This window comes from Acanthochromis polyacanthus, chromosome 6 (genome assembly GCF_021347895.1).
Source record: "Acanthochromis polyacanthus isolate Apoly-LR-REF ecotype Palm Island chromosome 6, KAUST_Apoly_ChrSc, whole genome shotgun sequence".
In the NCBI taxonomy this organism is placed as follows: domain Eukaryota; kingdom Metazoa; phylum Chordata; class Actinopteri; family Pomacentridae; genus Acanthochromis; species Acanthochromis polyacanthus.
This window is the reverse complement of record NC_067118.1, coordinates 17722017-17749000: the sequence shown is the minus strand read 5'-3', so window position 1 is coordinate 17749000 and position 26984 is coordinate 17722017. Positions and strand designations below refer to the sequence as shown.

Below are 26984 nucleotides of genomic sequence, written 5' to 3'. Positions count from 1 at the left end.
TCCACCTTTTGAAGGGTCACATTAGAAAAAATGAATGGAAATGACTGTAGATTTTTTGTAGATTGGCAGCTATTCAAGGACAGTGATCTCTGAAGAAAAACACTTCCTCCGTCACTGTATTCTTAAAGGGGAACTTCGGTTTTTTTCAACCTGGGGTCTGTTTTCATATGTCATTTCATACATGTGAGTGATGGAGAAATGAATTTTCGACATAGCTCCAGTATTTAGCCAGGCAGGCAGCTTAGCAGCTCAACTAGCAGCTCAGCTAGCGAAAAGTATGGGGCAACTTGCCCCCCCATGTCAAAGTCCGCCCTAAGGTGCTTTTTTCCCCCACACTGACCGGCTCGGATAGTCTCAATGAGTGTCCCACACTCGCGAAATCGCGATAGCTCGCGATTTTGCAACGAGATTTGCTTTCTAGCGTCCTGAGATTTGGATACAGACCACAAAGAGTGATCGCCAGGTAATGTGGAGGTTTTTGTTCACTTCTCATTTCTAGTATGTTGTGGGACACTCGTTGAGACTATCCCCCATAAGTGTGGGGGGGAAAAAAGCACGTCAGGGCGGACTTTGACGCAGGGGGGCAAGTTGCCCCATACTTTTCGCTAGCTGAGCTGCTAGCTGAGCTGCGAAGCTGCCTGCCTGGCTAAATACTGGAGCTATGTCAAAAATTCATTTCTCCATCACTCACATGTATGAAATGACATATGAAAACAGACCCCAGGCTGAAAAAAAACGAAGTTCTCCTTTAATGACATTGTTAAACTCATTCATGGATATAAATGTTTCTAGTTTAAGAACTTTTTGAAAATTATTCCATGACTATGTTGCATAGTAAGATACCCTCTGTGGTGTCACCTACAAGTTTTGTAGCTCAGTATGATGACTGTAGTCATAGCTGTCTTGGCAGTGCCTGACTCCTTCTAACCTTTGGCTAATCGAAGAGGAGGAGATGAGGCACGCCATGCAATCATCTCTGGAATTTAATTAGGCATAAATATTATGCTTAGTGGCACTTAAATGTATGCATTATATTAAAAATTCCACCCCTATAACAGTCATCAGGACTAGGAAAATTAGCGATTGAGACCAAAACGTGTTTTTATTAGGCAGCCTGTAAACATGTTTATATTATGTAACTGTTTGCTGGCAAGTTCACCATATTCACTTAAAAGGTCAGTGTTTCCATTGCCTTCGAAATAGCCCAAAAATCAGTTATTTAAGGTTTAAACCAGCTTTATAAAAAATGTAATGTGCAATGGTTATTAAATTCCTACAATGGTCACTGCAGTGGGCTGGCCAGTATGTACAACATGTTATGTAACTTTGTTTGCAGATAAGCCTGTAAAAATTTGCTCAACGAGCTCCATAAAAACATATGAGGTGTGAGGTAGCCCATTGTGGTTCTGATGGTCAAGTTAACGTCACTAATTGTTTCAAGCAGAGCCTGTGGGGAAAAATGACACATTGTAATATAATGAAGAGTTGGCTAATGACAGTTGAGGTAAATTTCTGTTCAATTTGGGTTGCCAATAACAGTTTTGAATTGAGAAAAAAAAATAAAAAATTGTGTGACGAAGGCTGTGATAAGTGAGAGATTTGATAGAGCTGGATAATTTCAGGAACTGAAACAACTCAAGAGGTTGAAACCTGCACTTGGAACGGAGTTGATCAGTTAAACCAGCTCTACTTTTAGATGAATGTTATTATTAATCCTCAAAATCAATGGCAACAGTGGATGATGTAAGCCTTACTTTACAGATCGTTAATAAATGTTAGCATTTGTTCAGAGACCTTTGTTCTTTCTGTGGTCCAGCATCCAGCACAAGAACACTCCCAGACTTCCACCTACCAGCAATGGTGACCTAACATTATACTGCATGTTTCAAACTATGTGTCACCAGAGCAGCATGGGATTGAACTGCTGCATCCTGTGCCATTTGTCTGCCACACACACACATACAGCCGTTCACATACAGTGTATAGACCCCCAAACTCACATAAACACACCCACATTTATTGCCAGGTGTTGAGTAGTGTTTGTGGCTCCAGACTGCAGGTCTCATTACAGGACTTAGGTAAGTGTGACCATAGGCATTGCTGTTGCCAGAGACAGCTGCACTTCTTGCCAGACAAATCAGAAAATTAATATCCATGCAGACACGCACACACACACACACACACATGCACACACACAGCTGGAACTGGAAAAGACCTATCTGCTGTTTCCGGTGTTTCAAATATGTGGGGATGTCAGCTCCGTCACTTATCACACTTGCCATGGCTGCAGTATTATTGAATAAAAGTATAGTAGGGATTGTCATAGTCAGTAGTAATGGCAAGACATAGAAAGTCTTTACTTAAATGAACAGACTGATGGAAATTCTCAAGTCACACTTCACAAGGACATTTATATGAATGGTCTTAAAATTAGTCATGCATGTAAACTGCTGTAGACATGTGAAAAAGACACAATGTTGTTCATAGAACATTTGTTTGCACTGCAGATATTGTCTCATACACACAGTATACCTGTTGGGTTCATCTTTGTGTGTTGCTGTGGTTAACATCCTCAACATGCGAAAGCTCCCTGACATACAGGGCTGACTTTCACTAATTGGTTGATATCAAGTACCAGAATGTCACAGTAGTCCTAATAAGTTGAAGTAACAAAAACAGTGCAGCCATGACAACAGAAGTGTTCTGGCAAACAGGAATTTTCCCATTTGTGAGGCCAGCAACACTGATATAAACAGTTTGGTTGTTCAGAATCACACTGGATAGTCAACTTTGCAGAATGAAGAAGGGGCTAACAACAAATAGTTGTTCCTTCTTGACTAAGGCTGACAGATCTGTGAATGTGTGCCAGGACAGTTCACCCCAGCACTAACTCTAATCGTACAGAAAGCATCACAAACGCATGTCTTTAAATGACACCAGGTCTTTACTTGCTGTTGGTATTTCTGTTGTGTCTCGTCAGATTGATGCCTTCCAGCACATGCAGCATTTTGTTCAAGGGGTGCAGCAGCAGGCCCAGCACGCCATTGCGGCCGAGGACCATCAACGTAAGCAGGAGCTTCACAAACTGATGGCCAGGTGAGTTCCTTTGTGGAAGACAAATGTAAATAATATCACTAAGAATGGGGGAATTCCAGTTACCTTTTTTCCGTTTCAGCATCCTGGTATGCTTGCTGATTTATGGTCACGCTGTCATTGATTGCTTTGACAACTGCATAAAACAGAGACGCAGTTTGTCCAAAGAGAATGAACCTACATGAAAAGGTCATTTTGTATTTTTGGAGGGAAATTTATCGTTCATCTACTTCATAGAGAGTTAAGCACTTTGTGCTACTTTTGCATGAAAAGTGCTATAGAAATAAACTCTGATTGATTGATTAATGTGTTAATTAAAAGAAAATAATCATTAGTGGCACCACTATTAATTACATGTATCTGTTACCAGTGTCTGTACTCCCTTTCTAGTATGAAGGCAAAAACACAAAGCAAGATGCTGAAGCAAGAAATAAAATGACCTTATGTACACTACCGTTTGAAAGTTTGGAGTCACTGAGAAATGTCCTTATTTTTGAAAGAATAGCATTTTTTCAATTAAGATCATGTTAAATGAATCAGAAATACAGTCGAGACATTGTAAATGTGGTAAATGACTATTTTAGCTGGAAATGACTAATTTTTAATGAAATATCTACATAGGGGCACAGAGGAACATTTCCAGCGACCATCACTCCTGTGTTCTAATGCTACAATGTGTTAATAATGGTGTTAAAAGACTAAGTGATAATTAGAAAACCCTTGTGTAAATATGTTAGCACATGAATAAAAGTGTGAGTTTTCATTGAAAACAGAGAATTACCTGGGTGACCCCAAACTTTTGAACAGTAGTGTATGTTCTACCCTCATGTGGTAAACAGGCAGGGTCATGTACAGTGCATTTTGCTTCTTTTCCATGAGCATGACCCAATCTGGCATAGCACCTTTTTACGGGTTACTTGGCATCCTGTGGTTGTTTTCAAAGCTGCTCAGATTTCCAGAATGTCTCCCCTCAAACTTTTAATAATGTAATCCATTTGGTAGTAAATGTGGCACCGTGCCTGTGGTTATCACCCAGTGCATCTCCGTTCTCCCATTTTTTTGTGCTCTAATTTTAATGTCCTAACAGCCATGGCACATGGTCTCCAGAGAATGATTCCTAAGAATTTGCTGCAGTGCATTGTGTGTTATCTAACAAGCAAGAGGTGTGACACAGGAGCAGAAAGGTATAATCCTGCATACAGTAAATCATACAGCAGTGTCATCTGGCCATGTACACATTAAACAGCAGTCATACATACCCTCCTATCTCATAAATCATACATGATAACACTAAAGCATGACCACAGGTACACAGGGCTTTTCTAATATTTGCATCTTCCACTCGGTGTCTCTGGCTGTCAGTGGAATGCGTGTTAGGGAAAACACCTGTATGAAGTAAGTCAGGACGGCTTCTCTCCAGACATTCTGACACTTTTTAACTAATACGGGTCGGCTACGTGGTATGGAGCACACCTGGACAGCTCAGTAAGATACTTGCATTCCTACAGTCACATGGACGCTCTCACTCCAAAGAATCCACTGTAATTTCACTGATGCTTTACTGTGGATCAATAACTCAGGTACCTGAGTTGTTCCAAGGTCCCCAGACACCCTGTCCCCCTCCTCTTGCGTCTTCCACAGAAGTTGAACCTGCTAATCCTTTACGGAAACTGTTTGGCACGGACGCATTGAACCTAAACTGTGCACTTGCATGGAAAAGCACTCAGAAGAAATTGCGTAATCCCAAAAGGCAATTTGTTGGAGGTGCTCAGCAAACAGTATTCACAGTACTAATGGATGAGTCGACAGCATCGCTCTTGCCAGTGACTTGGTTTAGTGTAGTCATATGTGAATTATACATCGTGGCTCTGCCAAGCACAACTAGCCTGACTTTTACCTCTACATATCTGTGTTTGTGCATGATGGATAGAGCTTGGTCCTTCTCAGGGATGCCACAGAGCTCACTGTTGGATTAAATTAATAGGAAAATTGGTTTGGATAATTGAAAATCTCCAGATGTGATCCCACAATCTTTCAACAGATAAATACGCTGCTTCCTGAAGTAGTAATACTTTTGATAAATGCCCACAAGATTTACAAGTATTGTATCATTTTCCGACTCCTTTTTAATAAACTGCCTTTGGATTTGCTGAGCGTCACTGCCAGCACTTTATAAGCAATGACAACTAGAGCATGCTTATAAACTCATGAAGATATTTCTTTTTGGCTGGTCCTGACAGTATATTTGTTTCATTGTTAGTAATGTAGTCAGTGAATCCGTTGCTGTGTCAGAGCTTCTGTTAATAGCATTGACCTCTGACTTCAGTAACTTTGATGGGCTACAAAAAATTTTATTAGGTTTATTTTTCTGTTAAATGCCAGAAAATGTCTGGGTTTTTATTGCTTCTAAGAGACTTACAATCTATGCTACACAAAGATTTCTATGTATAAAGCTGACATGTAAATATAATATTTTAATTAGTAGAAAAAAAGTTCCTTCAGACACAGTCTCCAGATTTTTGTCTCTTCTTTTCCTCCATGCAGATGTTTCTTGAAGCTGGGTGAGTGGCAGCTCAGTCTGCAGGGCATCAATGAAAGCACCATTCCCAAAGTCCTGCAGTATTACAGCAATTCAACAGAGCATGACCGCAACTGGTACAAGGTCAGTCCCCCCTTCATCTCAACACTTTTGACTTCTCTCTGGCTGCAAAAATCCCACCTGTGTTGGTAAGAAATTGCCCTGGCACTGACATGCCTCCGAGAAAACCTTCGACTCTCCATTTTATTGTCCTTTAACCAAACATATCATAACATGGCTGCTTGTTTAGCTTTTGTTTTTTTGTCTGCATGGTTCATTAATTTTAAATAATTCCATTGTTATGCTTGTGGTTCATCTTTTGACACATCAAAGATATGAGGTGATGGAAGAGCTGAGAACATCTCTTGTTTTTCTTGTCCAAGTCTGTGCTGCAGCCTACAAAGACGTTACCATACTGTATTCATCTTCACCAACTCCCTTGAGCTTTTTAATAGCTTATTGCATAACACAGTAAACATCAAACTCATATGTTTGGATCAGAAAAGTTACAGTCCCCTGGGAGGTATCAGCCCCACAGTAAACTGATAAATTACATCATGGATAAATGTGGAAGTTTTTTTCCAGTCAACAGCACTTAGAAAACCAGTTTCACCCAGTGTGTTCCATCTGTCGGCAGGCCTGGCATGCCTGGGCTGTGATGAATTTCGAGGCTGTGCTGCACTACAAACACCAGAATCAGGGACGTGATGAGAAGAAGAAACTACGACACGCCAGCGGAGCCAGTGCTAATAGTGAAGCCAGCAACAGCGACAGTGAGGTCGATAGCACTGATCACAGTCCCGTACCCTCACCGGGCCAGAAGAAGGTCAATGAGGTGAGAGCTGTGGAAAATATACAAATCCACATTCACAGTTACTTTCTCCCTGCAAGATAGAAATCTACAGTTAAAATACTGTCTACATTGCCCATGCATTGTTTGAGTCTACCCAAGCAACACACCTCATCAAGTGAACTAGTGCATGACATAACCTGGACATATTTCTGCCACACATTCAAAATTACTGACAAACTACATATCACAACATGGACATACATTACCGCAGTTTTCATTCCAAAGTTTCTGCATGCTTTACAATTAAAAAAATAAAACCAGCTTAAAATGGAAGCATTTTTTGTGGCAAGTGAAACATTGACTTATGCCAGAGAAGATATTATTTCAATACTCAGCTTTGAGAAATTCATTCATCTCTGCCCAGTTATTGCTGTTTCCAGTAATCATTCTGACTTCTGCTGACTTTCCAGACCATACCACACCCCCTTACAGCCAACATCTACAGTACAATATGGTCCTCAATATATTTTTTTCCTTTATGTCATGCATTAAAAGCATATGTCCCTCTGCAGGACCTCTCGAAGACGCTGCTCTTGTACACAGTTCCTGCTGTTCAAGGTTTCTTCCGCTCCATTTCTCTATCAAGAGGAAATAACCTGCAGGACACACTCAGGTAAGTTAAATGACTAACACACTCTGAGGAAGTAGTCCAAGCAACCAAATGGCACCCATATTCATGTACACCCAGTAGTTGTGGTATGTGAGGGTAGGGGGACCTCTAGTGGTAGATGGTAAATGCACAGTTTCATGATCTATGATAAACAGCCAAGATGTGATTCTGATTTTGTTTTTGTCTTTGTTCCTGTTTCTTAAACTGCGCAGGGTTTTGACGCTGTGGTTTGACTACGGTCATTGGCCTGAAGTGAATGAAGCTCTGGTGGAGGGCATCAAAACCATTCAAATAGACACTTGGCTACAGGTAATATACATGCAGAAACACACATTTGATGAGGTGTTAGAAGATTGAAAATACTGTGGTCTGCTAATTTCAACACTGAGTGTGTCAATTCTATGCTTTGGATTTCACATATCGCTGCAGGTTGCTGAGTTTTTTCCTTTTTTCTCTCTGTCTGTGTAGGTGATCCCTCAGCTCATAGCTCGAATTGACACCCCTCGAGCCCTTGTGGGTCGTCTCATCCACCAGCTGCTAACAGACATTGGACGGTATCATCCCCAGGTAAGTCTGTTTATACTGCAGGATATTTTGTTTTACAGTGTAGAACAGAACCAAGACCACATTCATATAGTAAATTAAAAGCACAGAAACAGTGATTGTTCTTTCTTTACCTCTAGGCTTTGATCTACCCTCTGACTGTGGCTTCCAAGTCCACCACCACTGCCCGTCACAATGCAGCTAACAAGATCCTGAAGAATATGTGTGAACACTGCAACACTCTGGTTCAGCAGGCCATGATGGTAGAGAGATTGAACATTGCTATTTGACAATTCTTAAACAAGAAAAGCACTCGGAAGAGCTCTGCCATAGCTGTTCATTCCCCCATATGGCATTGTCAGAAATGCAGCATTTTTTCTTAGATGTACAGCATTTCTTTATTAGTTATTGATGATCAGAAAGCACTTCAACATGGAATATGGCCATTTAATATACGTAGATGTACCCACCAACGTACACTGATCATCACATATCTCTGCCACGTTCCTTGGCACAGTAATAAAATCATCCTCTTTGGTATAGAAAAAGGCTGTGGACTTGTTTCTTGGGGTTAAATTTGAGATTCTGCTGGTCTAGTATTTGAATATTTAATTCACCAATACTGACATGAATAATTATCCGTAGTTCAAGAGTTTCTTGTCACTTTATCTTTCAATATTTTTCAGTACCTGTAAAACAAAAAAGAAAAGAAAAGCTGCGGTATTAGAAATCTAACTCAGAATATTAGATCTTCTGCCTTTATACTACACAAGTAAAAACATCTATGAAAGAAAAGAATGAGTGTACAGTTGTTGCTGTTGCTTCATGATGTGTTTGTGTCTTTGCTACCACATGAGTTTCAAGAGGCTTAAATTTGTTTTTGTATTTTCTTTTAAAATGCCAAATTTAGTTTTTTATCCAGTAAACAGGAAATACCTAAAAATGATCTGTGAAGACCAGATACTTGATATTGCACAGCCCTGACGTTTGGGAGGCAGTATCAGAGACCACTCTGACCTTTTCCTTTTTGCTTTTCTTCTTCTTCCAGGTGAGTGAGGAGCTTATCCGAGTGGCCATCTTGTGGCATGAGATGTGGCACGAGGGCCTTGAAGAAGCTTCACGTCTTTACTTTGGTGAACGCAACGTCAAGGGCATGTTTGCTGTGCTGGAACCTTTGCACGCCATGATGGAAAGGGGACCACAGACTCTCAAAGAGACCTCTTTTAACCAGGTTTGTGTCATTTCCAATTAAGGTTTCATTTAGATTCTTAGTGACTCTAAATGTAATTGTTGAATTCGGAACTCGACTACAGTGTTGATTTGCGTAATAGTTTGTCATATTGGATGCCAAAATAATTCTTCAATTGCTTCTTTTTTCATTTGTTTTTCTTGTTGACATTGCCTGGAAGTGATAGTCAAACATATTAAAATAACATGTATCTGCTTTGGCAGTTGCCTTTGCTAATGAAGACAAATACATTCTGAAATAATATATTAATCAAGGTAGAGCATTGATTTTTATTGCCTTGGTTGTCAGAGTCCCTGAATACTTGTGTTTTCTCACTTTGTGCTGCAGGCTTATGGCAGGGACTTGATGGAGGCTCAAGACTGGTGCAGGAAGTACATGCGCTCTGGAAATGTGAAAGACTTGACCCAGGCCTGGGACCTCTATTACCATGTGTTCAGACGCATCTCCAAACAGCTGCCACAGGTGAGTGGTGAAAATCACGGTCACTGTAATGAAGCTACGTGACCACTCCACTGCGGTCTGCATTAGTCCTTATTCACATATGTTAACCAAAAAACTTAATATTTTGTATTTTGACCTCATTTGGCTTTGAGAACAGCTTCCATTCTTGCTTGCACTGTTTTTATGGACTTTTCAACAATCTCTTTTGTTAGTAAGTTACAAATAGTTTCTAACTGTTCCCAGAGACTTGCTTTGGATGAAACTTTGGTGTGATCTGTTTTGGAATTCAATGAATCCCAGATCTGTTCAATAGGATTGTGATAGACCTTCTTGTTCATGACACCATCCATTTGAACTAATTTACCCATGCCATTTCCACAAATGGCATGGTTCTGCAGGCATAAACACAATGATGCTGACTGAAGAGTTCAAACTTGGACTCGTCCATCCAGCATACCTTTTTCTAGTCATCTACAGTCCAGTGTTTGTGCTCTGTGGTAAATTTCAGGCATTTCTGGGTGTTTATGGTCCTTAATAATGGCTTCTCAGCAACTGTTCTTCCCTTTAAGCTGTGTTCCTTCGGTCATCTGCTTGTGGTCATTCTGGAGACTTTCTCAGAAGCATTAATCCATGTCTAAAGATCAGTAGTGGTCTTCCTTCCATCTCTAGTACTTCAAATCTTGAGATACCTGACACCTGTTTCTGTTAGCTTGCATCTTTGTCCTCTTCCATTTGCACTTTGTAAGTACCAGTTTCTGCAATCGAGTCCAAGGCATACTTGACCACACTGTGAGAACGCTTTATGTCTTGCCCTATTTGTCTCAAAGACCATCAAGCGTCGTGAAGTGCTTTTATTCAGACTCTGTCTTTCTCAGTGAGTTCAGTATGCTTCACCATTTTGAACAGGAATGAAGAATTTCAAACTGAATTCATGTTTTTATACCAAAATTTGAGCCAGCTCATTGGAATTCTCTGAGAAGTCAGAAATTAACAAATAACCACTAAAACATTTTTTCTGTTCAGGAATGCAAGGAAATAACTTTAATTTGGCATCACAATCAAAAAATAATAATGTGCTTTACTATTTTTTTCTGCTCTTTGTAAAACTGTATATTTGAAAATTCACAGATAACAACAATAATCTTACTTTGGCTTTAAAGATATCATTTTGATTAAAGAGCTGACACATACTGGTGAATTAACCATTACAGAAACATAAAAAAATACTGTTCATTTGGGCTAGCGGTGGCAAACACCTTACCCTGGGTGGTGGTCTAATAAATTTGTTGCCTGCTGTATAAATTACTGCACTTAAGGTCCACACTACATCGGCATCAACCACATATATGCCAGGAAAAAAAGTGGTGCTTAAAACAAATGTTAGGTATGAGACAAGGAGGCTCTCAGTCATGCATACTCTTTTTTTATCAACACTTGTAACTGAAGTAGTTGCTGCAGGACTTTGCACAAGCTTTCCATCAGATGAGTCCAGACACAGTAGGATGCTCTAAATTCTCCAGAAATCTTATGCTCTATTATCGTAATATATTTGACACATCTCTGGAGTAGTCACTGACATGGTGCTACAGCATAATCTGTAAGTAGCTCCTAATCCTGTTAAAATTGACCTGTAGGTTTTTCTGTGTTTGATATAAGGGGCAATCTGACTGTCAGTGCAAACTGGCACAGCCGTAGTGCATTATGAACACAGCCGCGAACACATCCATTTATTGGCTTATGCACGAATTGGTCCTAAGGATCACAGAAATCTTCGTCTTGGTGGCCGGTTGTTTGTATAATATATATATATATATATATATATATATATATATGTATATGAAAACTTGCTATGTTATGTCTACTGAAGAACACAGACTCCAACCTTGAACAGCAAATCTTCATCTGTGCTAACTATGTAAGTCCTTGAAATGTGGTTGAAAACAGTTCGCTGAAGCAGCACATCTGTATGACTCTGGAGGAAATTAGATCTGACATCCCACCACCTCTGTATTCCTGTGTCCATTCCAGTCTCTCATCATATCCGATGAGATACATTTTGCATTTCATGTCCCGAAATTCGGCATACTGTCTCTTAGTCATGTATAATGCCGTATAGGAGTCCAAATTCTGCTATGATGGTTATTGTGTGTGCCAGCATACCAACAGATGGAAGCAAATGAAAGATTGATGGCAGAGAAATCAAAGACTTCTTTTACTCCACAGTTTCTTGTTGAAGTTAATGAACAAGATGCCAAATACAGTGTTGAAAGATAACACGATATAATGAAACTGGGACGATGGAGGTCCAAGAGTAATACCAGAGCATCATTAATTAGCATTCCTCCTTTTATTGTCAGTTTAACAACACAACATTTTGAAATGACATTATAATCTCAGATGAAACATATATGTAGTCATTCACAAAACCAAGAACATTTTTGTGACATGGATTCTTCAAATTGCAGATAATTTTGTGTGTGTTAATTACTTTTTTCATCTAGTTTTGATTTGTCTCTTAGCTTTCATAAATAAGAATATTATCATTGAGCCTTACACAAAACTGTTTTTAAAATATGCTGTTTTGAATGTGTTACTCTTTCAGCATCTTCCAAAATATAGCGGAACTCCTTTTTTCTCAAAGATTTCAGTATATTCATTGCCCATTTTAGTCCTTCAATAACTGCCCTACTTTTAAATATAAAACCCTGCATATACGATATTATAATTTTGTATTACATATAAACACTGCATACCTGATGCTATATAAATTATTTCCCTAATGAAGCTGTTAGCCATCAGTGAAACTGATACTGTGGACTTGAGTAGTACCAAAAAGCAGTTTGGTGCAGCATCACGGGTACAAACTTTACTGAGAAAAAGTCTTGCTGCTTCTGGAGTGAATATGAAATTGAACTGATAGATGTCATTCCTTACAGCTACCATCACATTGTTCAAGAGTGACATTGAAAATAGTTTTGTCAGCAGCTCTAGCTTCACATAATAAATGGAGACGGCAGTACTATTTGACATTGTAGCATGGCCCTGCTCTTGGGGATGCTCCCTGCTGAGACATTACAGTCCGCAGTGTGAAATCCACAGCCACAACATGCTGGGGGCAGAGCAAACATCCTCCATGGGACATTAACATAGAAATAAACCCACTATAAGATCCATGCATGCAGCAGATCCAGGGCAGGTTGGAGCTGTAACCATACATGGTAACCATACATCAGCATTCAGAATTTAATAATGAACGTCTTTAAATAATATACCACATCTACGGCAGCTTCAGTGACTAATGGTTGAATGCTGACAAGCAGCAAATGCATTTAGAAAGATAAATGTTCCAGAGTAATTTATAAAAGATTGTGAATAAACAAATTTTTTAGATAAAACCATATCTTGGATATGAGCCGGTGTCTGGTGCGATCTGCGTATTGCTTTAGGCACTGTTGGCAGACGCTGTTGGGTCAGTGCAGCTTTTGTACACAACAGACCAAAAACTCATTTTCTCTTCCTGGGCCGCATCCGCACCTCTTCCACTTTCCCCACAGCTGACCTCCCTGGAGCTACAATATGTGTCTCCAAAGCTGCTGATGTGTCGAGACCTGGAGCTTGCTGTACCTGGCACTTACGACCCCAACCAGCCTATTATACGCATCCAGTCCATCGCCCCCTCCCTGCAGGTCATCACCTCCAAGCAGCGCCCACGCAAACTCACCATCATGGGTAAGATTTGAAGAAAATTGCACAGGCTTATGACCTGTTATATTAAGAAAATAGATTAAAGTATATTTCTCGTCATGTGATTTCAGCAGGTATGGGATGGGCCATCACATTAGAGAAAATCCAGTGCCTGGAACAATAAACAACTCCAAGGCCATGATTTATTTACAATTCATGCCAAAGTTCTGTCTGTATTACTAATTCTCAACAGTAAAAACATCCTGACCATAAGAAACCAAATTAAACCAGCCATCACCTTAATGCAAAAATGAAAAGACAGACTCAGCACTGTACCACAGATACCATGCAACCATGTTTTCTCATTTTCTGTCCTAAGAGAAATACACAGACCTGATGTGGCTGGAAGCCTCCCAGCACTGTTCATTGGCATTAAATTGAACACAGATATAAATAATTCTGACACTTTATCCCCCTACTCTGCTGTATGATATGAAATATGATGGTGAGGTACTTCAGAAATGGTACAGCACTATAAAGTCACCTTGTCTTGAAGCCAAATCCACACATTATCAATCACAAATAGTTCACTGTGCTTCGCACTTTTTCGCTGGACAAAGCGATACCTTGTTCTGATGTATCCCATCAGTGTTACACAACACGCTCTGTAAAAGATGATAGCCAATAAATCAACTGACCTCTGGAGCAAGACTTCAGATTAAGACCTGTCACCCACTGCAAGGCACCTTAGATTTACTGTCGGTGCTTTGTCCCCCTAGTGGCACACATTGCTTACTGGGATTGCCATTAGAGGCACATTTAGGTTAGAACAGGGACCTTGTCTTACTCTTTCCACTGCAGGTGTCAGTTTACTTCATTTAATGTAATATGGCAGTTCCACTGCTGGTGAAATAGTGAAACTGTTAGATAAGTGACATTATTTGTGCCTTAGAAAAGTTAAATACATTTCCCCTTCTATCATCCTGAAGATGTAATTCAGTTTAGGAGGATCGAATTGATGTCACAGTTCATCCAGTGAATGTATACATACATATTTTCCACTCCATGAGAGTTGCTGGGGAAAAAGTACTTTTAGTATGCATTTGTAAAGCTTTGTTCTGCTGTATAACTCCAGTGTTGTTCCAAACAGAGGGTGACCAGGAAGCAGGGATTATTGGAATAAAGCTTATTTTAGGAGTCATGTATACTAACCTGTGCTTGGTTTGTAACAATGTGGAAGGTACACTACTGTTCAAAGTTTGGGGTCACTTAGAAATGCCCTTATTTTTTAAAAAGAGCAGTTTTTCAGTGAAGATAACATTAAATGAATCAGAAATACAGTCTAGACATTGTTAATGTGGTAAATGACTATTCTAGCTGGAAACAGCAGATTTTTAATGGAATACCTACATAGGGGTACAGAGGAACATTTCCAGCAACCATCACTCCTGTGTTCTAATGCTACATTGTGTTAGCTAATGCTGTTAAAAGGCTAACTGATGATTAAAAAACCTTTGTGCAATTATGTTAGCACATGAATAAAAGTATGAGTTTTCATGGAAAACATGACATTGCTTGGATGACCCCAAACTTTTGAGCAGTAGTGTAGGTGTCAAAGTAACATTCACATGAATACCAGGATTCAAGGTTTCCCAGCCCAACATTGTATTGTCACCAGTTAATCAACTAGAGCTGTCACAATTACTTGGCATAACGGACAAAAGTGCATCAACATCAATATTTTGACAAATGCATGTTTTTTCTTCTTTTTTATTATAGTTTTTTTTTTTTATAACAGATGTCTTGCTTCAGTATCACTGCAGATCATCTCTCCTGCTTTCTCACATGTACCAAAATTCCAATTAAACTGTTCTCATTTTAAAAAATTTCTGTTTCTGTTGTAACACAATGGAGTAAATACAAAATAGTGACTATGTAGCCCATTAAGACTACATGTTAATCAAGCTGATCCTCTGCACTGCTACAATCCTGATTTTTAACCATGATGTTATCAAACTCACGATACATGATGAACTGAAGATGGGGCTGAGAATCAAGTTAGATTTTTGTATAGTTTAAAACGACTTCCTAAGTCAGACAAGAAATACGTGATGAGTAGAAAATTAGCTGTTTTAGTAAAATGTCCACAATATGTTGCACTGCATTTATATACAAACATACAGACTGAATGTTTTAATAGAAAGTTGAATGATTTAATAGAAACTACACTTAGTTATTGTCATTTTGCTTTTTTCAGAGGAAAATTGATTGTTATCTATCTATTTGTTAATTTCAATAGATGAATCAATAGAAAAATAGCCGTTATCAGTAGATCTTTGATTAGTATTGTACACTTCACCTGTTGGTAGTTTTAGTGTAGGGCATATTGGTGTAGTGCATGTGAAAATATTTGTTGCCTTGTCTAACCTTGCTCCAAGAGATGGTAGTAGAGATGCAGCAGGAGAGCATCATGGAGGAAAACCAGTTCAGACAAATGCAACCAAATAATGATTTTTAGATGATGATTCAACTCCCTTTGAGCAGGAAATCACTGTTGTGTTTTATGGTCCCATCTGCAGGTAGTAACGGCCATGAGTTCATGTTCCTGTTGAAGGGCCACGAGGACCTGAGGCAGGACGAGAGAGTCATGCAACTGTTTGGTCTGGTCAACACACTGCTGGCCAACGACCCTGCGTCCTTGCGCAAGAACCTCAGGTGGTAGACCCTCATTCTAAGTCATTTCCACGCTCACAAGAGCATCACTTGCTCAAATTCCAATGGACAGAAAGTTTTACACATTTTGAGTGCCCATATCTAACAAAGAATTGTTTGTGTTTGTTTTGGCTGTTTGTTGGATTCATCAGCATTCAGCGCTATGCCGTGATCCCCCTGTCCACCAACTCAGGCCTGATTGGCTGGGTGCCCCACTGTGACACCCTGCATGCCCTCATCAGAGACTACAGAGAGAAGAAAAAGATTTTGCTTAACATTGAACATCGCATCATGCTCAGGGTGAGGAACCACTACTCAGCAGTGAGAACAGTATTTATTTCCATTGTCAGGCTATTATTTTCTCTGTTTTAGTCAGTGAATTAGCCTAGCCTACTAATATCAAGATGTTTGAAACAAACACATTCACAAGATGGAATTTAAATGTGCTATCTTATTAAATATAGATTTATGTGTAAATGACCTTATGTGCTCCCATTTTAATTATTGTTTTATGCCAATACCAACTGATTCATGAAATGTTTTTTAATTTGTTATTTTCATATAAAATCATTCATACTAAATAGATTCATCAAAGCTGAGGAAACATCTGTTTTTAGTGATTATATCGATGAATACAATCAATTCTTAATGAAAACGCTTTCAAAGGCCCTTAATTGTCTCATTTAACTTCATATCTCTCCCTCAGAACTCTCAATTAGTCATAGGAGAACACAGATGCGTAGCTTTCACCACTCCAGTGTCACTACAGAAAGTAAGAGTGTCTCAGAGCGGGTTAAGATCTTGACACCTGCTTATAGGAAATGAATACTAGAAAAAAAAGCATCACGTCAGACAAAAGAAACATTCAAGAGAGTCACAGGAGAAAAGCAGCGCTCAGGTTCAAGTGTCTTTTTTTCATGACAGGATGATGACATCATGATGAGATTTACTGGTTAGTAGGATGACAAGTGTTAGACATTTTCATTCTGTGAGCAGACCAACGGGGAATGTCATTGAATAAAATAACATGCCTCAATATTGTGGCTTATTTTCTGTTTGCTAATGATGTTTGAATTATTAATGATGTGTTATGTTCCAGTGTAAGACTTCTAAATGACAAGATACTAAGGGGGCCTGTCAGTCAGTGAGGGCATTAAACGGTTAGAGGCTGATGGAGGACAGTGAGAGATGATTGTCTTTTAGAATGTGTGTCCCACTGCTTCTTTCCTAAAACTTTACAAACAAGTGAAGGATTAAATGAAAAAGAGAAGCATTCTGATGATTTTCAGAATTGAATTAGCTTTTCAGGGAGCTCCTTTGTTAAATACGCAGCTCCAGGGCAGGTAATAAGAGTTGAAACTTCACTATTCAATGACTTTTTTTCTGAAGAACGAACACCTTTACTACACTGGATGTGCTTATGTTAAGTTTGCAATTTTCTGTTACCTGAAACTTATTTATATTTTAGCATAAACACTGCGTCAATGATTAAGGTCCTCTTCATCATTTTATTGATTTCACTCTAGAGAGTAATAGGTGTGTCAGTACTTATAGTAGACATACACTATAAAGATTTCCATCAACTCATCCAATTAAGAAAAAAAAATATTCCAAAAGGCACATCATCTGTCACCAGAGCGTTGGCCTTCACCGAAATATTGTACTGTATATGCAGACACGTATGAACAACGTTTAACAAAAGCATTTTAATCACATTAATTAAATAGCTTTTGCTCTGTGAGTGTGTATTGTTTAGACACACTTCTGGTAAATGAAATTACATCACCTTCTGCTTTGAAGTGAGTGGTGACACTTTTAGCACGGTCACAATTGTGGTGACAGGCCAAGTTAGAACAGGAATCATTGTCTTTTCCTTCCGCTCCTCCATTTTATTAGTCTTTATTTGCTGCTGTTCTTCATTACGCTGTGGTGACTTTCCAAATTCATAATTACTGAGCAGAAAAGCGTTCAAATTACATCTTTTTCTTGAAAATGGGACTGTGTAGGTGTTAGTTTTAAAGAATTTCATCTGTGTATTTCAGATGGCCCCAGACTATGACCACCTGACACTGATGGAGAAGGTGGAGGTGTTTGAACACGCTGTGAACAACACAGCTGGAGACGACCTGGCCAAGCTCTTGTGGCTCAAGAGCCCAAGCTCTGAGGTGAGATGCTCCTCTGTTCTACTCTGTCGGCACTAGGGCTGCAGCTCTAGATTATTTCAGTAATCAAGTATTCTGGTGATGAATCGAATAATTCCACGCTTGGCATGCGCGTTACAACATTAAAAGCAGAAGTGAGCAAGCTGTGCCACAAAAATAACCCCCTGGCAGAACCTGGGTGGACATCTGCTGTGTATTGTACATATACAGTATAGTACAGGGGTATTCATCTGAAACTCAAAGCCATGGGAGCCCCACAGGTATTTAGTTGGTGATGCAGAAATTGCATAAATGTGTTTATATTTGGTTCCTTTAAACTGCTGGTACTGCAGCTGATAGAACACAAATAAGGAACTGATTAATTTATTAGTATTTATTACTGAGTGAGATTAGTTTCACTTTGATTTGGCAACAAATTAAAGTGATTTTTTTTCATCATCAGACAGTGTCAGATCTACATGCACTTAAATACAATATCATTTTTGAATATATGAAGTTTGATAGTTTTATTGGGCAGCTGTCTGTTAGAAATAATCAGCTGCACACGTTTCCCTGTTTTCTACCAGCATTCCTGTCCCACATAATTAAAGTAATAATTACATAATTTCCAGTCGCATCTTTTTACCGTTAGAAATTTTCCTTGTTGTTCTCCGTTAATACAACCTGCTTGTGATCGGTTCATTTTGTGCAGAAAGTGAGTCAAATGATGCGTTAAACTCTCCTGTTTGTGAAGAGTTTGAAGCAGAAAGTCTGAGTTAACAAAGAAAGCTGAAAACCACCTTCATACTGTTAACTCTGACTGAGGCTTTAGTTTTTGTTGAGCTGACTCACACAAAGAAAGGCTGACTATGTAAAATTCTAGTGCAAACACTAGAAAAGCTGTGCCTGTTAAAATAGAAGCGCCCCATCAAACTTAAAATCCTCTCATAATTTATTGATTATAGGATGAAATCTGGGTCTGGACTCAGACCGCAGTCCACCAGTTAGTGACCTGGGGTCTAATATGAAGTAGACTAAACGAAGCCTCAATTCAGAGAATTTTGTCTCGACGAGCTTTTGTACTTGAATTACTCAAATAACTCAAGGATTCCTTTCCGCCCTAGTTGAAACTGGGGAAGGTGACTGTGGGTGGGTCCTACATATAATGTCAAAAGTGCTCAATTATAGAACAGAAAATTTGCAGATCGTATGTCACTAATGACCTGCTGACAGTTTTGGAAAGGTTTCATTATTCCAAAGACGAACACATTAGGCACATCTGTCCAGATGCTCAGTCTCGTTTGTTCCTTTTCTGACTATTAAGAAGAATACAGTTTACAGAAGTGAAATAAACCTGCCAGAGATTTCTGTTCCATTTTCCACAATATTCTGCTGTAATGACTCTGACTATTTCTCATCATGCTGACGTCATTTCTCCTTCAGGTGTGGTTCGACAGAAGAACCAACTACACCCGCTCCTTGGCTGTGATGTCTATGGTGGGCTACATCCTCGGGTTGGGCGACAGGTGAGCTTCTCACCTAAAAGATTAAAGTCACACTTGTACATTATTTTGAATAAATTGTTAGAATAAAAACATACAAAAAGATAAATAAGAAAATGATGTTTCTACCCATAGGCATCCATCGAACTTGATGTTGGACCGATTGAGTGGCAAGATCTTACACATTGACTTTGGAGACTGTTTTGAGGTGAGAGGAGATTTTTTTTGGTACATTGTCAACAGATTATTTTTTTAGCATGTTTCTGAACTTATCCTCACAAAACATTTACTAGGTGGCCATGACCAGAGAAAAGTTTCCTGAAAAGATCCCGTTCAGACTGACGAGGATGCTGACCAATGCGATGGAGGTATGCGGTTCTGCCACGCTGTGATAAACATTAAAATGTGTTTATATTACTGTAGTTTGGAGAGTCAGAAAAGTCTGTAGCAGAAAATTCTCATCAGTGCTTCTTATTTTTCCAAATTATTTAAGCTTAAAACACTACAAATATTCCTCGAGTGGACTTACATTTAATCCTGTCTGAGCTGCTTCTCCTTTTTCCTCTGTAGTTTTTCAGAATAATGATGACTTTTTTTTTCCATCAGAAGCCATGACTCACTGTAGCTTGTACTTAATGACCAGAGAATAAAAGAATTAAACTTGAAAACATTGAGAAATAAAAGCCAGCATTTTAAGAGGTTTTTATTGTCATCTCTTAAGCTTCTGGGAAAAGCTTTTTAGTTGAAAATGTGTTTGAAAAGCTTCTTCAAGCACATTTCACTCATTTAAATATAAAGAAGAGGACTGCTCCACCACTAAACCTTAACACCTCTGACTGGCTCCTGCTTTTAACTACTAAGTACATTGATGGCTGTTTAAGGTCCCATATGGTGAAAATCCCATTTTATTATGTTTTGTTTTTCTTTTAAATGTACAAGTGTAAAATAGAAAGGCTTTCTTCCACTGTTCTTCTAACTACTTCCAAAATGAGATGACCTGCTAGCTTTTGAGGCCAGTAGAATTTTATCCCATTTCTACATAGAAATTGAGGAACCAGTATTTGTACAATCCTTCTCTCTCAATGCCCTCTGGTGATCTATTCAGAATCTCTCAATCCAGCTTTATAATCTACTTTCAAGTGTTCCTTGTGCAAACTCAAATCGCTAATGTTCTGCTGTTGGCTTTAAAAGTGAACTAAAGGGTCTTCATGCACTCCTAGCATCTAAGGAAATAAAGACTGTGGATTGTTTATTTTTGTTGGCACCACAACAACCACATAATCCTCAGTGTTAGCACATTATGCAACTAGTCCAGCTAATATTACCACTAGCTTTGATGGTGTGCCCACAAATTCTGTGGAAACTGTAACTCTGAGGGAAATTCAGAGGTGGTGGAAACTTTAAACAATCAGTGAACACGGACTGGGTGGTTTACTGTGTTTTAATGCCACTTGTTGTGCTTCAATGTAACCTAAACTCAAACCAGTTTTTTACATCCGTTTACTTCTCTTCTGCTCTCTGTCATCTCTTCTGCTGCATTTGAATACATCCAGACACCCAATACATCTGTTCTAATTTTCATATTTTTACTCATTCTGCCTGACATTAAGCCCATTATGACTTCATGTAAACGTTCAGTTACTTCAGAGGCATTTTTAACTGCCAGACTGCACCGCTAAAATACAGATTTTTTAACCGTAATGCTGTCTTACAAACGTGGCAGATGTGGAATGACTGTTCAGAAAGAAAATTAGAAGCAGCAGAAAGTCCTGGATGCGTGTGTCATTCATTCCCATTCTCATTTCATCTGTGTCTACTGTCATGCTGTCAGCTGTTTACCATGCCATCAATTACAGGAGCAGCAGTCTTGTTCCTGAAGAGGACATGGACAACAGCAGAGCAGCTATATTTAATGCTATAGATGCTGAAACAGCCTGTTTCCAACAGGGCTAAAAGTACCTATGAAATTAACCATTTGTGGTATTTTGAGGTGAAAAACTCAGACACATTGTAAGGACGTGAGAGTTTGATTAGTTTGTAGAAAAGGGGCTCAGTATGGCCCCTTAAATATATAAACACTAGACATAAACTTAAATATGTGATCATGTGTAAAGTTTGTCCCTGTCAGTAATGTTTGTGTGTGGTTGTGTGCCAGGTAACTGGCTTGGACGGTAACTACAGGATCACCTGCCACACGGTGATGGAGGTGCTGAGGGAGCATCGGGACAGCGTCATGGCTGTGCTGGAGGCCTTCGTCTATGATCCATTGCTCAACTGGAGGCTCATGGACAGTAAGAGATTGTCAGATTTTAACATTCAGGAAATCTTCTCTAAGTGTCCGAGAACGAAAACAGTTGATGGACTGATTACATAGTTCATCCTCAACGAACCACCACAGCATACATGACAGTAACAGTGAATTGGGCAGGAACAAGTTCAGGTCAGTAAAGTCATTTTGTGAAGGTCGGTGCAGATTACTGCTCTTATAGCTGACACTGCTGTTTTTAAGCGGTGAGGAGTGTGGACCGTTAAATTTAATCACATCAGGCGGTGTTGGATTTCTGTTGGCTTGTATTTTGGAGAAAATAGAGCAAACGGTTAAAGAAGTGGTGTAGACATCTAAAGGTCATTGATTAAATTGAATTGAACAAAGTGGATGCATCTCTCTGACAGTCCATGAATACTGTTCAGGTTACCGTCAGCAAGGCGTTTAAATAACAACAGAAAAATGCAGCAGTTTCATTTTTTAGTAGTGTAAAGAAAATGTACAGTTAAAGATAACTCATACTTTGCTGTCTATAACCACGTTATTAAACTGTCCTTTAGTGCACTACAATTTTCTGTAGACGAAACATGCAAATGTACGTTGGTATTTCTGGTAAAATTCTCAAGTTCTGAAGGTCAGGTCTTAGAAGGATAGTGTCGTGTTATGATGAGAGTTTATTCATCTTTCGAGTTTTTTTTTTCAAAGAAATAATAATCATCGAGGAATTGGTAGATATTTCGTTTTATTATTAACGCTCTGAACCCAAAGCAGTTTGTCTGGCTTTTTTAGTTCCTGTCACATTTTTACTCACTATGGGTTCATTTTTTACTGGAATATAAAACCTTCCAACATTGGAAACAGCAAAACCCTGGATAGAAGTAGAGAGAACTCAAGCATGTCTTCTGTGCAGTATGACACAGAATTCCATAAATGATTAAAAGGAATAATTGAAGATTTCATTTCTTTGATTTGTTTTACAAAAACTGAAAAAGAACTTGATTCAACACCACAATTTTTACCAATATTTGTAACGGAGATGTATAATAAAGAGATTTTGATGAAATCTGGAAATTTAATCCTTAAATGTAGATCATTTTGCTAACTGAACAGCACTTCACAAATGAGCACCTTAAGGACTACTGGAAGGTTGAAAATCCAACAGCTCTTTCTGTTGTCACAATTTATATCTCAGATAATTTGGGTATGTTTGGAGATTTCTTTTAAAAGACAACTTGTCTTTCAATTTCCCACTTTTTTAAGGGTTAAATTATTTTAGCGATTTATGGTTTCAGGATGTATTAGTTAGAAGCTCATTAGTGCTTCTGATTGTCAGCAATAGTATCAGACTTTTCATTTTAAAGTGTAGTGAGCATTTTGTCTATGTAGCCGGAAACACATCGATGTGTCATCTGGGGGACAATTTTCTACATGTAAATAGTTGTAAAAAGAGCTTTTTTTCTGCTTTTATAAGGTCAGAGTAGTGTTAGTGTTGGTGTTTAATGTGTGGTGAATGAAAAAGAGCACTTTAAAAATGAAGCGTGCTAAATTTCATGTCATGGAAAGTGCGTCTGTCTCACCCACAGCAAATACCAAAGGCAACAAGCGTTCACGCACCAGGACGGACTCGTACACCGCTGGACAGTCAGTGGGTCAGTCTTCAGCACAAATCACAGCTTCCAGTTTTGAACGTAGTGATGCAAATCCATCTTTAAATCTGTGACTGTGTGATGTTGTCTGCAGAGGCCCTTGAGGGAATAGACCTCGGAGAGACCACACACAAGAAACCAGGGACCACAGTGCCTGAATCCATCCACTCCTTCAGTGAGTCACCAGCTCTTTTTTTTTTTGACATTTCACTCATTTGTTGTACAACTCTGTAGTTTTTCTCAGCTCATTTTACCACCTTAATACCAAGCTCTCTTGCTGTCACAAATGATTGGTGCAACTGCTATGCTATCATAATGCAGCACTTAATCTTCTTCGCTTTCCTTCAGCTGCAAAGAGGCTTGGGACAGCGAGTGCACAGTTTGTTTTTCTGAAGTTGTCAGTAGTTGTTGTTGACACCAGCTTGTTTGTGTTTTTGAAGTTGGAGATGGGTTGGTACAGCCTGAGGCACTCAACAAGAAAGCTATTCAGATTATCAACAGGGTCCGGGACAAACTTACGGGTAAGTTCATCAGCAAGAAGCAGCAGAAAGCTAAAAGTGAAGACAACTGTCAGCTTAAGTTCTGCTGTTTCATTTTCATCCACAGGCTGCTGTAGGGAATACAGACAGCTTGTTAACATGTCAAATTTCTCATGTCAGATAGAGGGTTTTTACTCTACTATCACTCTCCCTACTTGTACAATACCATGTAAACTAAACCACTAGAAAAGCACTCGGAGTGCAGTACTGAGCCAAGGTTGGTCATTCCTCCATATGGCATTGTCAGAAATGCAGCATTTTTTGTTTTTCACGAATGCAGCATTTGTTGATTTATTTGTTATTGATGATCAGAAATCACAACAACATAGAATGTGGCCATTTAATATAGATGTACCCACAAACAAAATGATGTTGCGCTGAGCAAAGGCGTGTGTTCTGCATGTGTACGTTATGTACGGATACCGGATCGCGTTACCTAACTGTGTAGCGGGAATTGATGGGACTTAGAAACCCCCCCACAATTTAGACGGTTGTTCCTTGTATCATTTCCAACAGATAAGTTCTGATAAGTCCACAGGGGTCCATAGTAGGATCACAATCATGTGATCGTCAGCAGGCAGCTGACGTAGTGTTCACTTGTTGTCATAGTTACAGTGATGCAGTGTCGCTATCTCGCAATGATGCATAAATCTTTAACAAATCCGTGGATCCAGACTATAAGCTGCATCACTGCCAAAATCTAATCAGTTGGTCATTGTGTCATTTCTGGCCTTCCCTGAAAATGTTGTCCAAATCCACTATTCTTTTTTCGAGTAATGTTACTAACAGACAGACAGACAAACCAACGCTGATCATCACATATATCTGCCGCGTTCCTTGGCGGAGCAACAATACTTTTCAGTTGCTCATAGAAGTGCAATGTCTTCGGAGTGTAAAGAAAATATACAATTAAAGACAACTCTTTACTCTCTATAACCACATTATTAAACTGTATTTAGTGCACTGTATCTTTCTGTGGAGCAATGTTCTCTGTAAATGTTTCGCTGTCCTTAAATATGTTGGCATTTCTGGTTAATTCTCAAGTTCTAAAGGTCAAGTCTTACAAGGATAGTGTTTGTTTCCTATAGGTCGAGACTTTTCCCACGACGAGACACTGGATGTACCAACACAAGTAGAGCTCCTCATCAAGCAAGCCACGTCTCATGAAAACCTGTGCCAGTGCTACATCGGATGGTCAGTACTCCTCGCTGCTATTTTTAAAGCAGTGATGCAAGGCAGCAGAAATCGGCCTCAAGTCTCACTTGCAGTAGGCAGAAATTTGGAACAGGCCAAAATGACTAATAATAAAGGCAGAATTTGAATTTCAAAACATGCAGCCCTCCTCTTTTGGCTCTCCTCTATCTGTTCAAACGCCCTGCTACCACACTTTGAGCTAGAAGTCAACATTCATTTTATTAGTGGCTCCACCCAGCCTGTACACCCTGACCTCCTGACTAAAAGTTCTCCATCCAACCCTCTCAGCCAGACTCATTTAGCCTCCCTGTTTTTTTATTTTCTCACTGCAAAATATTGTTAGTATTACAGCAGGTTGTTGCACCACAGTCTCCATTTTGTCTACATCTGCTTCCCCTTAAGATCTGGTGAGCTGGTGCTCTGCTCCATGATTGCTCCCTCTGGCACAGTAATCTTAATAAATCATTCTATTTTCCAGTCTTGTAGAGTGTGCAGGTCTGAGATCATAGAGAAGAATATCTGTGAAGTTTGTCCTGACTGTGTGTTGCAACCCAATTTCTAAACTTGTTGGGATTTTAAAACTCCTGTTGTGTGAGCCTGGCCTTAAGTCTAATGTCATAGGCTACATTTTTCCACCAAGAGCAGGTGTAGAAGTCTAGTTTGAAAGACTGAAAGGTTAGTGTGGAATTTGTAATTTCAAAAAATACTGCCCATCCCTGATTTAAGTCAGGCTGATGTACATGTGTGCATCACAAAAAGTTGTAAGAGTCAGCTTTCTGTAGCTTCCACATTTATTTATTTATTTTTTTGCTGCTGTCTCTATTTGACTTCGACTTTATTTTTTTCCAGGTGTCCGTTTTGGTGAAGAAGAGTCTCTTTCAGCCAAGGTTGCACTTGACATTCTTTCTCACTGACAAACTAAGAAGGAGCACTCAACTCAAATCCACTGAAAAATGTCCTTAAGCCACAGCACAGAGCCTTTTGAAAGCTGTTTTTGTTTGTTTGTTTTTTTCCTTTGCTGTTGTAGAATTGTACAATTGGCAAGTGGCATGTTCTAAGCTTATGAGAAAGTATCCCGAAAGCTCTGTTTTTACCTGTTTACTATAATTTAACTAAAATTGCTTCGAATGACATATTTTTTTTTGCATCATAATCACTTGCTAAATGCTTTTTACAGTGGCCATATTGTAATAAGTTATGACATTTCTTACTTACACTCTGTATGCTTCTTACAAACCCACCAGTCTGTTGTATTATTGTGTATTAACGTGACAAATTTCCATAAGATAGTATGCCTTTTACTAACTTAAATGTTCTTCAAAGGATACTCAGCTGAGCAGACAGATTTGATTTGAACTGATTATAACGTACTGTATGGACATTTGTGTGCCATTAAACCCTGTACAGATGGAACTACGACTGTGCTGCCTTCATTTCACTGTGTGTGCTTCTTTAGCTGAGCTTGTCACATCTTCAGCAGGTGCAAGTGAAAACATTTCATGCTACATGTTTTCTGTTTAAAAAAAAAAAGCCTTTGGTGCTCCTCTCTCCTTCTTTTTCTTCTGACACCCACAGAGGGCACTCTGACTCCTAACAAGATCCATCTCCTCCATCTTTTCAAGAAAGGCTTTGGGAGAGGATGCACACATTCAAACCAGAGATGATGAGACGAGACGACATTCTCCCCTAAACCACAGCAAAACAAAGAAATACTTGATTTTAAACATATGCTTTCCACTTGAGACGAGATTGCTTGTTCCAAGAACAGCGACTATATTTATCCTCATCCTGGGACCGCAGGGACACCCAGTCATTTAAGCGAATGCAGTCCTTGACAGAAACAAAACCCAATCAGATGCTGCAAATTACAGAGGCAGCGCTGGAGACGACTATTCATTTGCTTTTTCTGTGCTGTTACCTGGTGAGTGCAAGG

The 26984-nt window shown here is 39.2% G+C and overlaps 1 protein-coding gene across 1 annotated transcript in view; it reads left to right on the top strand.

The window, feature by feature from the left end:
- mtor (mechanistic target of rapamycin kinase) overlaps positions 1-26464 on the top strand; it is a 98670-nt gene extending 72206 nt beyond the window's left edge. Inside the window, exons 37-58 of the mRNA XM_022195413.2 lie at positions 2981-3096; positions 5638-5755; positions 6309-6506; positions 7037-7137; positions 7347-7443; positions 7603-7701; positions 7818-7940; positions 8726-8908; positions 9254-9388; positions 12922-13096; positions 15631-15766; positions 15916-16063; positions 17806-17928; positions 19348-19430; positions 19542-19614; positions 19700-19774; positions 21562-21697; positions 23256-23321; positions 23413-23493; positions 23759-23839; positions 24946-25051; positions 25901-26464. Coding sequence (XP_022051105.1) covers positions 2981-3096; positions 5638-5755; positions 6309-6506; positions 7037-7137; positions 7347-7443; positions 7603-7701; positions 7818-7940; positions 8726-8908; positions 9254-9388; positions 12922-13096; positions 15631-15766; positions 15916-16063; positions 17806-17928; positions 19348-19430; positions 19542-19614; positions 19700-19774; positions 21562-21697; positions 23256-23321; positions 23413-23493; positions 23759-23839; positions 24946-25051; positions 25901-25916 — 2469 coding nt within the window. The 3' untranslated portion in view covers positions 25917-26464. The remainder of the gene's footprint in view (positions 1-2980; positions 3097-5637; positions 5756-6308; positions 6507-7036; positions 7138-7346; positions 7444-7602; positions 7702-7817; positions 7941-8725; positions 8909-9253; positions 9389-12921; positions 13097-15630; positions 15767-15915; positions 16064-17805; positions 17929-19347; positions 19431-19541; positions 19615-19699; positions 19775-21561; positions 21698-23255; positions 23322-23412; positions 23494-23758; positions 23840-24945; positions 25052-25900) is intronic.
- The last annotated feature ends 520 nt before the right edge of the window (positions 26465-26984 follow it).